At 40.1% G+C, this 17827-nt stretch overlaps 1 protein-coding gene across 6 annotated transcripts in view; it reads right to left on the reverse strand.

The window, feature by feature from the left end:
- magi2b (membrane associated guanylate kinase, WW and PDZ domain containing 2b) overlaps positions 1-17827 on the reverse strand; it is a 77632-nt gene that overhangs the window by 32174 nt on the left and 27631 nt on the right. For all 6 annotated transcript variants that reach the window (XM_068722794.1, XM_068722793.1, XM_068722795.1 and 3 more), the window contains exons 3-6: positions 9885-10004; positions 6023-6247; positions 3411-3639; positions 2851-2930 (exon numbers count right to left, since the gene is read on the reverse strand). In XM_068722794.1, the coding sequence (XP_068578895.1) occupies positions 2851-2930; positions 3411-3639; positions 6023-6247; positions 9885-10004 (654 nt within the window). The remainder of the gene's footprint in view (positions 1-2850; positions 2931-3410; positions 3640-6022; positions 6248-9884; positions 10005-17827) is intronic.

Consider the following 17827-nt stretch of genomic DNA (forward strand, 5'->3'; position numbering starts at 1 on the left):
TGCATTTTACTGTCAACAACTCCAACAAAAAGACCAAAACAATGAATTGATCCTACTGCGTGCATATCCTCCACCTGACATAGCTTACTCCCCTGTGCCAGAGCTAACCTATGGAAGCCCGTTTCTGCAAAAAAAACAACTGGATTTTTTTTTTTTTTTATGTTTTTTTTTGCCAGCAAAAAAAAAAAAAGAACCAACACATTTGGTGCATCTATCTGTAACCATAACACTGATCAGATGTTTCCAGTCATAGAAGCAGCTCTTCACTGGTTACTCTACATTTAACATATAAATGGATTGTGAGTACATTGAAGACTACTTTAAACGCATCCTTGAATATAATTAATTTTAAGCAAGAAGCAGTTCTGGAATAGAAAGAATAAAACCGATGTGGCTGAGGTGGCAACCTTCATTGAACAGCAACTGGAAACATCTGGTCAGTGCTACGGTTACAGATGGATGCACCAAAAGTGTTGGTCCATTTTTTATTTATTTTTTTTGCTGGTGGAAAAAAAAGTAAAAATAAAATAAAAATAACAATCTAGGTTTTTTTTAAGGGCGAAAACTGGCTTCCATATTAACCCTTGTTGTCCAAAAACTATTAAAAACACATAAATGAGTCACTCAGTCCCACGTACATCCCCTTCTTGCTGGAAACACTCGCTGACGCAAGTGGGACCCTGTTAGATATAGCCACAAGCCACGATAAAAAAGCTTAAGAAAGAATAAAAACAATCTCTGCCACACAAAATAGCATGTTTTTTTTCAGAATACTATTATCTCTTTTGAGATTCACCCCATCAGACCTCTAAATCTGTGAGAGGAAAATCGCTCTTTGGTTCATCAGTTGCTCATGGGCAGACGAAAGGAGAGAACTTAAGTAGACACTGCTTCTTTTCAAGTGGTCACATACACGCGGGAAGTTTACTCACGGGATCATTTGTGTTTATTTGCATAATTCGCGCTAGACGCGCCATTTATTTCCGCCACCAACCATGGAAGAAATAACCACTATTTCTGCTCTGTACTTCTTGTGGAAGTCCCAGATATCTCGGGAAACTAAACGGCGTCTTGTCTGAGCGCCCCGGATGATGTGTCATAACATCATCCGGGGCGCTCAGTGAATTTCATCAAGGTGTACTCACTGTATCTAGCAAGTCACATGTCAGCTGGTTTATTACATCTGTATGAACCTAAAATAACCAATTTAGCTGTGATTTAAATGCAATAAACGGACAAAAAGGGATGCGAAATAACTACAGAATGATGCCAATTTGTAAAAAGTTTGAATTCATGTATTGTTAGTTCTCTCCGCAAGATGACAAGCAAATCAAAATGCTTGCTTTCTCAATGAAGCTCGGAACCATTGGTGCAAGGCTTTGCTAACATTGTATCCTCCATTTCTGATTCAACAATGGACGTCGGCTATCTTGAATACAGGAATGAGGCAAATTTTGCGTCACGTCATTCATGTGTTCCCCAAGATGCCTAGCGACCCAAGGTCTTCGCTGCTCAGCTGCATGGCAGAAGTCTCCCCAGAGTCCCCCCAGAGACCCAGGCCCCCAGAGACCCAGGCTCCCAGAGACCCAGGCCCCCAGACACCCAGTCGCCAGAGCTCCGACCTCCAGAGACCCAGTAGCCAGAAGTCTGACCTCCAGAGCAGCTTCGGCAACCTGGTCATCCTCATGCCCTTCCTCCATCCGGAGCAACTCTGTCAGTCTCTTTGTCATCTGGAGCAACTCCGTCAGCCTGGTCATCCTCCTGCACCCCCCCCCAGAATGGTTCTGCCTGTTTGGTGGCCCTCCAGAAAGGTTCTGCCTGTCTGAGGTCCCCCCCCCCCCCCCCCCCCCCCCATTCTACAGCTCCCTAGCCACTTTGTTGGATCTTGGTTTTGATTTAGTTTGTTTCCTGTTTGTCAGCCTTGCTCTGTTCCCTTGTGTTTCTTCCACCAATCAGCTTTCTGGTGCCCTCGTGTCTGCCCACTTGTGTATTGTTGTCTGATTAATTTCTTATGTATTTATAGTCCTGTCTTTTGTCTGCTGGTTGTTGGTTCGTCTGCTATGTTTCTGTTATTATCCCTTGAGCACATGTCCGAGTCACCTGGTCCTGTTTCGTGTCGTTTTGTCTGTTGGATTTTCAGTTGCTCATTTTTGGACTCCCCTGCTTAATAAGTTTTGTTTTGGATATTTGTTGATTAAAAGCACAGTGTATCATCCTTCTGCTCCCCATGCCTATCTGCATTTGGGTCCATCCCCAGTTGTCTTTTCGCCTGACTGTGACAAAATGAACCACAAACTTCAAAATAATTCAATCGACTGTGAGGTGTTAAAATGTACTATGATTATTAGCAAATAACTATAAAAACAGCGCAGCCAGACTGCTCCTGTCCTGTCTGTACCTCTAACGCAAATGAACATGGTATGATAACCCAGGTATACCATGATGCCAGTATACCATTACAACCCTTTTATGAAGCATAGAAAAGAATATTGGTTGAAATGATTACATTCCTATCTACACATCCTGCAAGATGCTCCTATGCTAATTTTCACTTCACAACAACAAATCTAAAAAGGTAGATTTGTCAAGTCATGTCAAACCATCCTTTATGTGTGAGTACCCCTTCCAAAACCTGTGGAGAATGATGGGACCGGCTGCAGACTAACAAACAAATCAAACAACTGAGTATTTTGTGTTATTTTTCTTGAGGAGGAAAAACACGGTGGAACAGTTTGTCAGGAACAGACAATAAGGTACACAGCCAGCAGGAAATACACTGATGACACACTCCCACAAACTTAAAGTTATAAAACAACAGAGCAAACAGGTAAACAGGTCTTCGAGACTCACCATCTTCTCTGCATTCTTCTGGTGGCTTTGCTTTCTTCGCAAGCCGAGGATCCAGCCACGATGTAGTTTTGGTGTTGTGACTGGCAATAAGGAGAGATAAGGGCCAAACAGAGGTCAGAAAAAGACACAATAAAAGGAAGAAATGAGTGCAAAGTATCACTTATGACCTGCACGTGTGTGCATGTGTGTACAGGGTCAAAGAGAAACAAGGGGATTTCTAAGGTAAAATTAATGGCAATTAATCTACTAATTAGCCCTCAGCCACAAATTAGTACAGGTGAGAGGAAAGGGCAAAAGTTTGTATGGCTGTGTGTGTGTGTGCGTGTGTGTGCATATCCAGTATGTCTGATTAATAGCATTACATTACATCAATTATTCAACACAGAGGCCAGTGCTAGAAAAGTTTTCACACCCAGCCATATGTATACCAAGTAGGTGCACGTTGTGATAGAGATGCAACAATACTGATACTGATTGGATATCGGTGACTCAAAATGCTGGTTTGGTGGCAAAGGACCAATAGGGTCAAAATGTATTTAGGTAGGATATATTCCTATTACTCTATGAAGTAGACCTCCCCCTTCTCGGTGTAGGCCATCTCCCAGTTGTCAGGCAGAGGACCAAGCTCTTCCTCATCTAAGTCTGGAACTTTGGCGGGGGATTTAGAGGGAGATTTTGGGGCCTCCTCTTCTTCGGTGGGGGGCTCGACAGAGGCTGGGGCCTGGCTGGACGTTTCTACAGCAACTTCCCCAGAGGCATCTGTGCTCTTGTCCTCATGTTCACTGGACTCTGTGGAGCAAATCACACACACACACAGTTATGCTCACATGCTCTGTGCTCACATGCAGTGCACACTACACACGCCATGCATGATGAGTCAGAGCCAAGCCACTGCAGAGCTAAGAACCCCCAGGAGAGAGAAAAGAGAGAGAGAGAGAGAGAGAGAGAGAGAGAGAGAGAGAGAGAGAGAGAGAGAGAGAGAGAGAGAGAGAGAGAGATGTGGTCTGAGGACAATGAGCATGAGGAGAAAACAACATGGGGATGTCAGAAATGGAGAAAAAAGGACAGACAGAAACTTCAGGGGTCAGAGACTGAGTCAGATACACAAGGAAAGGTTTTTAGAGTGACGAGAAAAGCTGGTGGCATCTAAGTCAGTGGATAGGGAGCATACAATAGTACCAAACTACATAATCCTATAATATTCCTACTGGGATTTTTAATACAAGTGGAACAGAAACAGAAAAATTACTAAAAACAAGTAGTCATACAGAGGTCAAATTATTAACAAATTTCACAATTCTTTCAGAACAAATAAGAAAAGAAAGTCAATGTTCTTTCACAGTCCTTATTGGGGCTTAGGGTCCATATCTCTATCCATGCCTACTAAAAATGGTCCCCAAGTCACACTGAGCTTTTCACCAGAGCCGGTTCTATAGTTAGTTAGGTTTTATAGTTAGTTTTTGGCTTGACCACAGCAAAGCAATAAAAGTCTGTCACTGACTGAGTCACTGACTGACTCACTGTCTGACTCACTGACTGAGTTACCCCAGTTAATTGAGTGTTAGAGTTCCCCCATTGGTCGTTGCTCTTTCAAAATGAATAAGAGTGACAGTGGTTCCGCTGGTTACGTCTTTTTGACTCTGAGATCAATCTTCTGATCCACTGCCTATATTTCTATGGTGTTGACACAGTTTGATGCATATGTTATAAGAGTAGCGTAGCTGTTTAAGGAATAGCTGTGTAGTGTGTGGAGAGAGAGAGAGAGAGAGAGAGATGGTGGATGTGCTCAGATCAAACAGGTGTTGGCGATCGGAGCAGAGAAAACATTAGTAGTAAAGTTGTCAAATTGTATTAAATGCACAGTGAAGAATTGACAAGATCAACATTTGAGGTTGTGCATAAGTTAATAATTGTCATGGGATGCAACCTAAGTCTGGTCTGTTTAACAATGGAATGCAAACTAATGCCTTTCTACTGCGCATTAGCATGTGACTGAAATAGGACAACTTTAGATGTGTAAACAAATTGTTGAAAATAGCATGATTTTCTTGTTGAATGTATATCTAAGTACACTTTAAGAACAAACATTACTTGGACCACTAAAGAAAATTGCAGATTTAATATCCAAGAATTCACATAGTAGACACTATCACTGACTTTCCCTGTAAAAGGTTTGGCCTCAATTTAGCTCATTGATCATACAGAGTCAAGACTAGGTTTCAACCTAGTCTTGTTTTTACAGGTGAAGTCAGGAATAAATTTTGTCTAGACAGCGTTCAAAACAGGCAGGCAGATAAGTCTCTTTTCTTGTGAACATCAAAAAACTCCCATTCTTGAAGTAAGTCTTTCATGTGGTATCAGCATTAAATAACAGACAGATGCATGGCATTAAGAGACAATAGTGGAAACAATATGACACACTACAACAACACAGACTACAAAGAGGGTTGGAGAAGGAGAAGGAAGAGGAAGAGGAGAGGACAGAGGGGACAGGACTATGGAGATGAAGAAAAACAAGAGGTCAGAAAGAAAAAGATGGTAGAAGATAGGAAGAGAGAGGGGAGAGTTGGGGTATTAATAGAAACAAGGACAAAGGCCAATGGCGGGAGAGCAAAGACAGCAGGAGAAATGGAGAAATGGGAGGACAGAGACGAGAGCTGAAGCCAAAATGAGACTCTGGACAATGATAATAGTGGAGATGTAAAGGTGCCCTTGTGCATTCTGCTATATAAGGATATTGAGAACCTGTGCAGTTCACACTCATGCTTACAGAGTCTGTTACTGTCTATAATGACTAGTCATTAGTTTGTTGTCAGATTTGTAGTCATCTGCATGGTCTGGACTGTATAAACAGCTGATGTAGAACTGGACTAAAGGAGAAAAGAGACTGTGCAAAAGGAAAATAAAAAGGAAAGGTAACAATTGTTATGACAACTGACTTGTTTCTACGATTTTACTCAATCACACCAGTGAGACAGCGATAAATAACCCAGGGGAGTTCAGGCCTTCCACTTCTCGTCACCTAAATATGCTATTTTAAAATGTCACCATGGTCACGACACTTGGGAAATGGACTGTGTTTGAATCTGATTTCAGCCACAAGTTGATGGAAAATGTGGTATAAAAACATTGCAACAGGAACTTTTGGTTTTTCTCTCTCATCCCACAGTACCTGGTGTGATGGCCACCCCATTGCCATTAACAACCGGGCTCTCCTCTTCCTCCTCCTCAGGCGGCTCCAGGCTGGCACGCTGCTCCATGTTGCTGACTGACTGGTTCCTCTTCCTCTTGCCCTGGGCGCTGGGCCGGGCTCCGGGCAGCAGGGCCTCACTTACATTCAGAGGAGGTGCTGCGGGGGATGGCTCCGCTGGAGGTTTCGGTGTGCCGTAGAAGTTATCTGAGGGCAGAGGTACACAGCAGCATTTGTGTTAGAGGCCGCATATTTCTAAATACAACAAGGATGCTAATGCTGTAAACCAAAAAAAGGATATTTCTTTAATTTCCTATTTTGACCCCACAAACATAGAAACAAGAAGAGTCAACCATAATACAAAGTGGCGTTCTCATAAATAAAGAGGAAAAGAGAAAAGACACACAATAATGAGGGAAAACAAAAGTCAAATCCTCACATGAGTGTCACCCAATCCTGAAAAGGAGGAACTCCAGGCATCATATAGTTAACTTATTATCCACTCATTATTGCTGTCTGGGCCTAGTCCTTTAATGATTGTAAATAAAGAGAAAACACCTCACAATCTTCTAAAATATAACATTTTAGAAAGGACATGAAATACAAACCGGGGACATCCACAATAGAGCAGTGACTCTTCATCCAGAATGGTTTGTATTTTTTAGAGTACCCTCCTCTTCATACATTTGAAGCAGACAACAGAATCTTTTAAAGCCTACAATAAATAACCAGACTTTCTAGTCTGCCTCAGTTCAAGTTTCAATTTGCCATGTGTGTTGGGTCAGTCTAAATGTAAATATAGTTTAGAGTGGACCCAACAGGACATATTATTTTGTAAACAACACATACTGCCAAGACTCATGTAGCCTGTGTTGTTAAACATCATTATGATGTGGTTGATATAAAATCTCAGCACATAAGCAAATTAGCAAAAGTATGTGTTTTGTTGAAGAAAATTGATTCACACAGATTCTTTTAGATTCAGTCAAGATGTGATTTGGGTTTTGTTATGATGGACAGATCCATCTATATAGATAGTCTCACTTTCCATCGCACTTTGCAGGGTTGAGTAAAACTTTTGCACTGCTGCTATTTTAAATTAGCAGACAAAGTCCAAACCAGCTTTCTTAATCTTAATTAAGCTAACTCTTCCTATACTACAACTGTTATGACATGGGCCAGTAGGTCCTGAGAAATGTTATTACAGTGTTAGCGGGAAGTATAACATATACATAGTTTGATGTGGGGTCTCAATAATACTTAATTGTATCCTCAACAGCAGACAGTGTCCTTAATGGGCTGGGGGGGATTTTAGCTTCTCCTGAGGATAACATTTTTTTAGTGAAGTCCTAAAGCACAAAAATGCATATTTCTAAATATAAATACAGCACTCTACATATGTCTCCAAGGGCAGGTTTTTAAGAGAAATCTATGTTTTGGAAGCTAAGTAAACCCTTTCACTGTGCTTTCTCTGCCTAATGGTGCACAAAAACCTATTTTAGAACATAATGATAGCGGTGCACACAGGCTAAAACTACAGTGTCTTCAGACAATATGTCTCCATATTTATTTGTGTGTGATTTGTTTGTTTTATAGTGTTTAAAGTGTTAGTCATAGTCAGTCATATTTACTACAAATGCAGAGAGAAAAGCAACTGTCTTTGTTTTCTCCCTGTTAATATCCCACTTACATGACATAGAATATGATATGTTTTGAGTTTTGATTGAATACATAGTTTAGCAGGTAGAAACAGGACAAATTCATGATAAAATGGTAACAGCACAACCACCTGATCTGTTTAAATACAACCCGAGCTGCGTCATTCTGACCATGTAGGTGCAAGCTGCTCTGTTTGGAGGCGCAAGCACAAGAATAAAAGCAAAAATAGCATTGGCCGTTTTTCATTCCACACCAACTGTAAATATCTGAGAATGGCTTAAGTACAGTAACAGTACAATGAAGAGAAAAGAACAAAACATGAAAGTCCTTGGGGTATCACTTGAGATGGAAACTGACTGACATTGAAGCTTCTGTGATTTCAGTGCTGTATATATACGTATATATATACGTATATATACACGTATATATATACGTATATTTACATATATATATACGTATATTTACACATATATATATATATATATATATACGTATATTTACATATATATATATATATATATATGTAAATATACGTATATATATACGTATATTTACATATATATATATATATATATGTGTAAATATACGTATATATATACGTGTATATATACGTATATATATACGTATATATATACGTATATATACGTATATATATATACGTATATATACACGTATATATATACGTATATTTACATATATATATACGTATATTTACACACACATATATATATATATACACGTATATTTACATATATATATATATGTATATATATATGTATATATATATATATATATATATATATACATATATATATATGACTTGGCACATTTATTTCCTTGTGATATTTACTCTTAAACCACAAAAAACGCTCTACTTTAAGATGTGTCTTATTATATAATCCCTCAAAGTGGAGATGAGTGGGGGTTTCACAAAGATGAAATACAGAGAGGACAGGGGCAATGGGAAGAGAACAATAGCTGAGCAAAGAAGAGAGAAGGGGGCAGCAATAAAGGACAAAAGGAGGATCAGCAAAATAGAGTCCACAGACATTAGTTTACTTTCATCCCAGCAGGAGGCGAATGGATATTAGGAAGGGCTCCATCACAGCTTCTTGCTCAATAATTATGTATACTTACCCTGCTGGCCACCAAACAGAAGAATCACATTGTAACAAAATAAAAATGTGCAAACATGGGTGCATGTAAACAAAGAAACAAGTATGAAACAGGCAGCAAGCCCCCACCTGTGAAAGCTTAAGAAAGAGATGCTTTGCAGAACATAAATCAAACTGAGATAAGTTTAGGCCAGAGTTCCTCCTTATGCACCACACCAGTGTTTAAAATGCAACATCCTGAATGCATCTGGTTTTGCCTGAAGGCATCTCGGCTTTATGCACAGTTCAACATCCACCTTCAGCTGTGACTCATCTCACATCATCACATACGTAAGCTCTACCAAGCCTTGCACACACACACATTATTTTAATATGCATTAAAAAATTAGTTATTGCACCTCCAATGCAGCAACCCAGAAAGAGACAGATTCCTCCAGTGGGAATAAGTAAACTCTGCGTTAAGGAAAACTGTAAATATGCAACACACACAACTATGAAAAGAACGCGTAAAAAGAAAACACACATACACACGCATGCATTCACAGGCATCATTTGCGTGAGTGTGTTCAGCAGCACATGCTCACAAAAATTGCTACCGGGCAAATGAACCAGCAAATTCCCCATCTGTAGATGTATCCCTGACAGTGTAGCAAAGCAGATGCACAGACTTGACATGACTTGGAAATGGCAGTCTTCCAGATCTCTCTCTCTCTCTCTCTCACACACACTCACACTCACACACACACACACACACACACACACACACACACACACACACACACACACACACACACACACAAAGTAGTCAACCAGACATTCAACAACCACCAGAGGAAGCTGTAATACATGACTCTGTGCTTGAGACTCATTTTGTTTACTTAAGCTGTGCGTAAGAGCATCATCTGACACACGTGATCCATCAAGTAAAGATATCTACAGAAGAGCACAAGATGGCAGATTGAATTCAAAAATAGTAAAATAGCTCTACTGAAACATATGTTCCCATTTCTGCTCCCCGAGCACCCGTACTTGTCTCGCAGATGCAAAATGTCCACAGCACCCACACTCACCTTCATAAGTTCCACTCTCAAGCAGGGCTCCACTTTGCTCCAGTTCCATAAAACGCTCCACGCTCACAAAATTGTAGTCCACCCCCGGCACCTCCCCCTCCTTAGGCTGCCTAGTGGTACCTGCAGAGAGAGAGAGGAAGAGAAAGAGAGAGAGGTCATCAGAGCCAAATAGGGCACTTGAGAAGAAAAGACAGGAAGGCACAGAAAGAGACCAGAAAAAAGGCTGAACTGAAAAAGACGACAGATTTGAGGCTACAAAGTGTATCAGAGGAAGTGGGAGGAGAAAGGAAATGGAACAGAAGAGGCTGAGTGAGGAGTCATCACTTGTGATAGCCAAATCCATTCACACAATTGTGTGTGAGTGACAGTGAGAGACTAGAGAGCTAGAGAGGAGATGGGAAGGCATGCTCAAACAGCAAACCGCCGTGATTCAGTCCCTACAAGCCAATCCAGTGTTGTTTCAGTAAGGAGTTAATCAATACACTCTTTTACCAAGCATAACTCAAACCTCTTTACACAGCATACAATACTCTGCTGATTGGATTATTGTCAAAACAGCAGGAATGCAGAGGCACCACATCACCATGCTGCAATTAGAGCCTTCCTACATCAACGCTCTCCATCAGCGCTGCACCGTCGAGGCTCGGCTGTGTGATGGCAGCCATGGGAGTTTTGAGTTTAATGAGGTGCCGTGTTTGTGTCTCTGCCAACTGGACCTTCAGCTTAGGCTCAGTGAAGTCCGCTGGTGTTGATTCCTGCTCTCTATTGATCATGCTTGAAAACAGTGATTGGCCAGGCCTGGGGAGGGAGTCCACTTTTAGAGCTCAGGACTCACATGATAAAAGCTAAGTCGCATTGATCTGACAGTGGCTTCAACCAGATCTGACATTTTGGCCAGTTGCCTGAATATCTGATCTGGCTGAAGTGTCAGATTTGTGATGCAACGATCGAAGTGTGCAGGTCTAAAGAAGTGAACTGCAGTTCTGAAAAGGCAAAAAAACACACTTCATGTGCTCTGATATTAATGGCGGGTAAAAAACACTTACTAGTATCTTAATGAAGTGTGAGCTGTGGGAGATAAAAACAGCAGGTGGTAGATGTGTTGTAGACACATTCTGCTGCACACACACACATGAACAAGCACTGAGTGAGTGAGGGGTTAGTCATTTCGTGGAGTGTAGGATCCTCCAACTCTCCCAGAGTTGGATATCTTAATCATTAGATCTCTATTGATTGTCTGTCACCACTTTATTCCTGTAGTGCATCTACTGAGTATTTTCTGCTGTATTTGCTTCACCACTGGGACCAGAGATGGCAGTTTAGCAACACCTAATGAGTAAGAAATAAGTGATACTAGGCCATCAGACGATCTGTAGTCTGTCTATAAGGCACTCCAACACTACCATACCATACATACGTGTGCTTGTTTGTACCAATCTCTGTCAGTGTTTGTTTAAATGTGTATTTAAATGTGTACTACTCGACTGTGTGTTTGTCTTTGTGTCTCTAAATGGTGGTAAAGTACCCACTGTGGCAACAGTAATCCCATTTCCAAGATGATCACAGCTCAGTAGGACACTGTAAATCCACAGCACCACAGGTATGACTGTGAGTGTGTGTGTGTGTGTGTGTGTGTGTGTGTGTGTGTGTGTGTGTGTGTGTGTGTGTCTCCTAGTGTGTGCCTCCATCCACATTGTATGATGTACTCCAACTCTGATCAACACTTTCATGATCAAATTTTCTCAGACAGTATTGATATGATGTTTGGCAGCTTTGCACATGTTTACAAAATGACTGTTAGCCACCACCACAAAGAACTAGCAGTGTCTCCGACTAAAGATGTCTGATAGGTCAAATCCACAGACAGAAAGGAAGTGAAGGGACAGTCAACAGGAGAGAGACGCACACCGCAAACAGATATTATATGTGCTGCAAACAGCTGTTCCAACGCACCTCCCCTGCTAACTTTAGAGAATTGTTCATAATTTCAAAATATTTTTAGTGCGCTGGTAGCGGTTTGTTCTTATGTGGGTGTTCAGATTAAATATAGGCCTATTCTTTGATTTTGAAATAGCCATGTTGTTATTTATGAATTATCCTTTGTATTGTTCCCACATTTTCCTGCCACTGCGGCGATTCGACTGTGAGATTGGCAGTTGAATCAGGCTCCTAAGATCGAATAGTTGAAAAGTCAACTATTTACGGTCACTCCATCCAAAAACAGAACAAAGAACAAAACAAAACAAAAAACATTTTTTTTATCTCAGCTGTAACAGGTAAGATGGCTGTTAATCAATTAATTAATGAATCAAGAAGTCAATAAACAGAAAAAGAATCAGCTATTATTTTGATGATTGTTTATTGATTGTGTCTTTTATAAAGCAAGAATACTGAAATAGTGCTATGATTTTTCAGTTTCTCAATCTGGATTTGCTGCTTCTCTTTGTCATATATCAGTAAACTGTATACTTTTGGGTTTTGGACTTTTGGTCAGACAAAACGAGAACATTTAAAGAAGTCACTTTGGGCTCTGGGAAGTTGTGACAGGCAAGATCAAGCGATGAATCCAAAAACAAATTTGCAGATTAATTAATTAAGTTAGTTGCAGCATTAGTTTTCTTTACCATTTCTTTTGTCAAAAAATTAATTACACTGCACACAATATTTTATTTTTTATACTTGTAATGTAATTGGTGTATTCAAATAAAGCCTTTTTAATATGTGGCTATTTATAACAGAGTGCATGTCCACTCATTCTTTTAGAAGGAAAGCAAACTGTAAATCAGTGTCTGTAAAGCACCAGTCAGAATAATTCACACCTAAACGGCTGCCTCAAAACTACCATGACTAATGAACACTTCCAAAATCTAGTCTTTTTGCAGGACTGTTATATTGTATTGCATGACATTGTACAGGTGATTGTGTTACTTTATCCGCACCCCTTGAAATAAAATACCAACCTGGGGAAATATAAAATGTGATTTTTTTTTTTTTTTTTCAGTTTCAGAGGTATTGATTTAACTCCATGGTAAAGTTTAAGGATTTAGTTTGTGTGTCAATATACTGGATTGCATTATATCATAAGGAGTAATAAATATCTTCCCCACCCCCTAAGTTGACTCATAACTCTGACTCAGCTTATACAAACATTTGACATTATCAGTTTCCCAAAGATAGTGTATATTGAGGGGGTATTTTATTGAATTTCATTATATTTCATTAAATTATCAGGTGCATTTTGTCCCCTTTTATTTACATACTGGCCCACAAAGTTCAACAATACTCAAAGATACTATCATCTTACATTTACTAAAATAAATATCAAAGTGAAGACCAGCACCAGACCAGCGTGATGCAGCCCACTCAATGAACTACACTCAAAAATGAAGAAGACCATCCATCGCATGTGTAGTGCTACTCTGAATACCGCAGCAGCTCAGCCAGCCAGGCGGGAATGGTCACCTTCCACTTGGTACAGCTATTGATCTGTAAGATCATAATGAAATTATTCTGCTGCCCACACCAGAGTAGGCAGAGCCTGCTGGAATACTGATGACCTGCCAATGGCTTTCTCCCACAGCTTCCTTCACTGGACAAACCAACAGAGCAGAGAGAGAGAAAGGGAGAGAGAGCATCTTGGTGGATCTGAGCTGGGAATATTGATCAACTATCTGGCCTTGAGATAGGAAGATAGGCCGACTGTTCCTTCCTTCCTTCCTTCCTTCCTTCCTTCTCACACATGCACTCATAGCAGCTTAGCACATTACCTGTTCTTGTCCCTTATTCTCTGCTCTTACTCCACCCATTCGTTAGCAACAACACTAAATAACTGTGAAGTAGATCTTCTATTTTAAATGAACACTGTCCCCAGCAAAATCCATGCTCCTTCCTTCTGCCCCCATTGTTACCGTTCGCTATCTTCATCTGTTAACTTTTTATTATCCTCCAAAACTCCCAGGTAGAGGCCAAATAGTGATACAAATAAAATCAATATTTTTTGGAGCCTTGTGGATGAGGGCTAAAAATGTCTTTAGTTCAGAGTATTTTGTCCATATTCTTTTTGTCCATAGCCACACAGACTCCTAAGCAGAGCTTTAATATATGAGCAGAACAAGCTGCACAGGTGCTCAAATTAAGAAATGGCAGCAGACTGTACTGAGAGGCAGTGACGCTTCCCCTGAGCCAAAAGCACTGCTGCTGTCGACTATTGATTGGATGTCGCGCTCTCGCTAATAAAGGATAAAGTTGGCTGTGAGCCAAAAATGGTCTTTGCATTGCAATCATCCAGTGTCGCCAGGTGACGCTGTGAGTAGGAGCAGGAGCGCCATAGAGATTTATGGATTAAATGACTTAAATCCATAATAGCATGGAAAAGCTTTGGAGCTGCTACTTTAGGGGGTGAAGACATTCTCTGCCTCAAACCATGACGACAGAGCGCTACGGAATATTTTCACATTGGTGGGAGTGAGTGTGAGAGAAAAAAGAGAAAGAGATTACATAGAAACATAACAAGGAAATTCCATTTAGAGGAAAAGCTAAAATAGTTGATATACTGAAATAACTCAGCTGGGTGTCAGACGATAAGAGGACAAAGACCTTTGCTAAATAATAGAGTGACAAAAGAGTGGCAAGCAGAGACAAACAGAAAGGGACAGCAGAGAGACAGTGAGAGGGGAAAAGCATGATTGGTTAACCTTGCTTTGCATTCACAGAGGCCAGAGAACGTGCATGTGAATTCATACGTATGTTTGTATAATTAGACAGGAAGTCACCAAGTGGGAGAAGCAGGACGGGGGAGATTCAGAGCTAAAAATAGACTATCGATGGACTGATTATCATAATAAAGCTTGGGGGAAGGTGGTCTCGGCGGTCTCAGTGAGTATGTATGGGAACAAGGAGGTGAGGGTGCAGGAAACCAAGTGTGTGTTTCATGTTTCACATATCATCAGAGCCATCAGGCTGCTTTGGGAGTTTGAGAGAATTTGCTATAAAGACCAGGGTTATACCGAATTAGTAACTAAAAATATTATCTGAAAGGTGAACAAGTGTGATGCACTTTCATGATAATCCCCAGGTGGAATGGATGAGGATATTTCAAACATGCTGGTACAGATTTCATAGCGCACCTGTCCCTCTGGGCTTAATGTATGTAACCTAAAAATGCTGTACATGGTGGAAAGAGACACATTCATCTTCTGAGTGCTTGTCTTTTCATCTCAATTGACATTTAATCATGCTGGATGCTTTGGTAGGTTCATAACTACATGTGCACATTGTGCAGCTGAGCTCAAATCCCAGAGTGCTTAACTATTTCCTATTTTTCACCCTAAAGTCTATGAAAATGTGTATAAAATGATGCAAAATACATAAAAATCTCTGTGTTCAATCTAATTGTGCACAAGTAAAATTTGAATCCCATTTTAAACTACCCAAGAGAGGAATATTAAGGGAACACTGGGTTTCAAGACACTATCCTGCAAACGTACAAACAAATAAATACTGTCCTCAAAACCCGTGTTTACCCAGAATCCTTTTCAGGACAGAGCAAGCAGAGCACCATGGCAGCAGAAGAACAGAGAATAATGTGAGGATTGTCCGTTTGTTTCTCACACCAAGCACACTGCTGCTTTCTACCTATCCATCCATCCATCCATCTTACCAAATTACATTCCTCTATTATCCTTTCTCATTCTCTCGTTCCTCTTGTTTCCAATTTACCTCATTGCACTTCCATCCATTTGTTCCTCTATTTGTGCTCTTTGTCACCATTACTCCCTCCCTGTCTTTTTTAATCCGCTCCCTCTCTCCCTTGTTATCCTCCTCTCTTCTTTTGTCTCTCCTTCAAGCTCCGTCTCGCACTTTAGTCTCACATCTCATTCACTCTCACCGTTAACCCTCCCCCTCTTCCTTGTCCTTCTTCCCAGTTCACAGACATGTAAGTGTGACAGCAGGTCTATTAGAAGGGTATGATCGAGCACACACACACAGTCATCCTTATTTACACTACAAAGCCCAGGCTGCAGATTCAGCAATGCAACATGGCAACACTCTGACAGGAGAGTCTGCTACCACGACAACACGTCAGTGCCTGGCAACGCAGCCTTGCCATGGTAACAAGCCGCAACATCTACATTTGCTGTAGAAATATAATATTTATGCCAGATGTGACACCCGGCCGTTTTGCATACACAGACGTCTTCTAGTTACAGACTCAAAGGTCTTCAGTTGGAGCCTTTTTGCTCTGCAGAGCTGCAGGTCTGTGCTTCCTCGCACTTTATCAATCAATTACTGTCACAGCTCGGCCTCTGAGACTCACACCTGCTAACCTCAGAGTAATTCAGAGGGTTTTTAAGTGGAAAGGTTTGACTCCAATGGGGGCTGAACGCTGAGAGGAAGGGGGACTTGGTTATTCAGTCCGCCAGTGTAAATCACTCTCCGGACAGAAGTGAGATTGGGTTATATACATATATATATATATATATATATATATATATATATATATATATATATATATATATATATATATATATATATATGTACAGTATATATATGGATATATATATATATATATATATATATATATATATATATGGAGAGAGAGAGAGAGAGAGAGAGAGAGAGAGAGAGAGAGAGAGAGAGAGAGAGAGAGAGAGAGAGAGAGAGAGCGAGAGAGACTTAAATAGTTAAAAGCAGATTGTTGTGATACACACTATCTTCCAGAGTACTCTTCAGAGACATCTTTAAAGCTTTAAAGGCTGATTGAGTTGAGATGAAGGCCTCCTGCGGACAAGATCTGGTAATCTAGTTTACATACAGCAAGTTGGGCTGGGCAACATATCAGTGTACAAAGTAGAAAACTCATGAATGTATTAATCACTCAGTAATTTATATTTGCTTGTTAAATAATTTGCCATTTTATGGGGGTCAAGAAATAGCCTGGCACATAACCCCGCCCCACCACACAGCAAATTGTTTTTAAAAGTAGTTTTTTGTACAGATTACAGAAACAAGATATAACTGGTTAATATGTGAGCTTTAGAGGTGCTGGTAGATGAGTTTGATATTCTACATTGAGCTTAACTCTTACAGGCTCCTGGCTCCAGCTTCATATTTCACAAAAAGACATTAGAGCAGTGTCAATCATGCAATTTAACTCTTGGCAAAAATAATAATAAGGGTGTTTCTAACAAGGTCTAACTATAACTTTTACTACAAAGTTCAAGGAAGTGTCCAGCATTATGAGTGCTGGGCTGTTTATCAAACTTCAATACTTTATCAGTACAGAAGGAATTGTGTCTGTGGCATCAAGCACTGAACACTGTTAAATATTCTTTACTCATTCTTTAATCAAGTGCTAAAATGTTAAATTGGATTATTCAATTGACAGAAAATGGATCATTAATAGTGTTGACAATAATTTTGGCCATTTATTAACCAGAAATGTTATTTAGTACTTTTATCTGTATAGGGTAAGTTTTGGAGATTTGGTGACAAAAATGTTAACAATTTTAAAATATCAACTGGGAAATTGTGATTGGCATTGTTCCTGTTTTCTTAGATTTTATAGACTAAATGTTTAATCAATGATTTATACAAGATAAAAAAATCTAAAGACTAATATTATAGATAATTATTTCAACCCTACTTTGTTAAGATGTACCCTAATTTTAAATCATATTTCTGTTATTGTACCGCTGTGAAGTCAAAACTACATACGGTCTGAGAAGTTGGGTTCATTTTCTTTCTAGGGTTTTGCTGCACGCTATGTTTGTACAGAAGCAATTTCCGAGGGAATGAAAACGAATGAAAACTCCTCCAACGGGAAACTCCTCCACCAAAATGAAACCTGTTAAGCAGAATTAATTCAGGTTAGAAACAGATGCATCAAGTCTGGAGTTTCATCCATAAAGTGTCTGTCTGTCAGACCCACTAGTGGCCGTAAA

Source organism: Cebidichthys violaceus, unplaced genomic scaffold (genome assembly GCF_023349555.1).
Source record: "Cebidichthys violaceus isolate CVI_PGR_0920_01 unplaced genomic scaffold, fCebVio1.0.p SCAF_3, whole genome shotgun sequence".
Lineage (NCBI taxonomy): Eukaryota > Metazoa > Chordata > Actinopteri > Perciformes > Stichaeidae > Cebidichthys > Cebidichthys violaceus.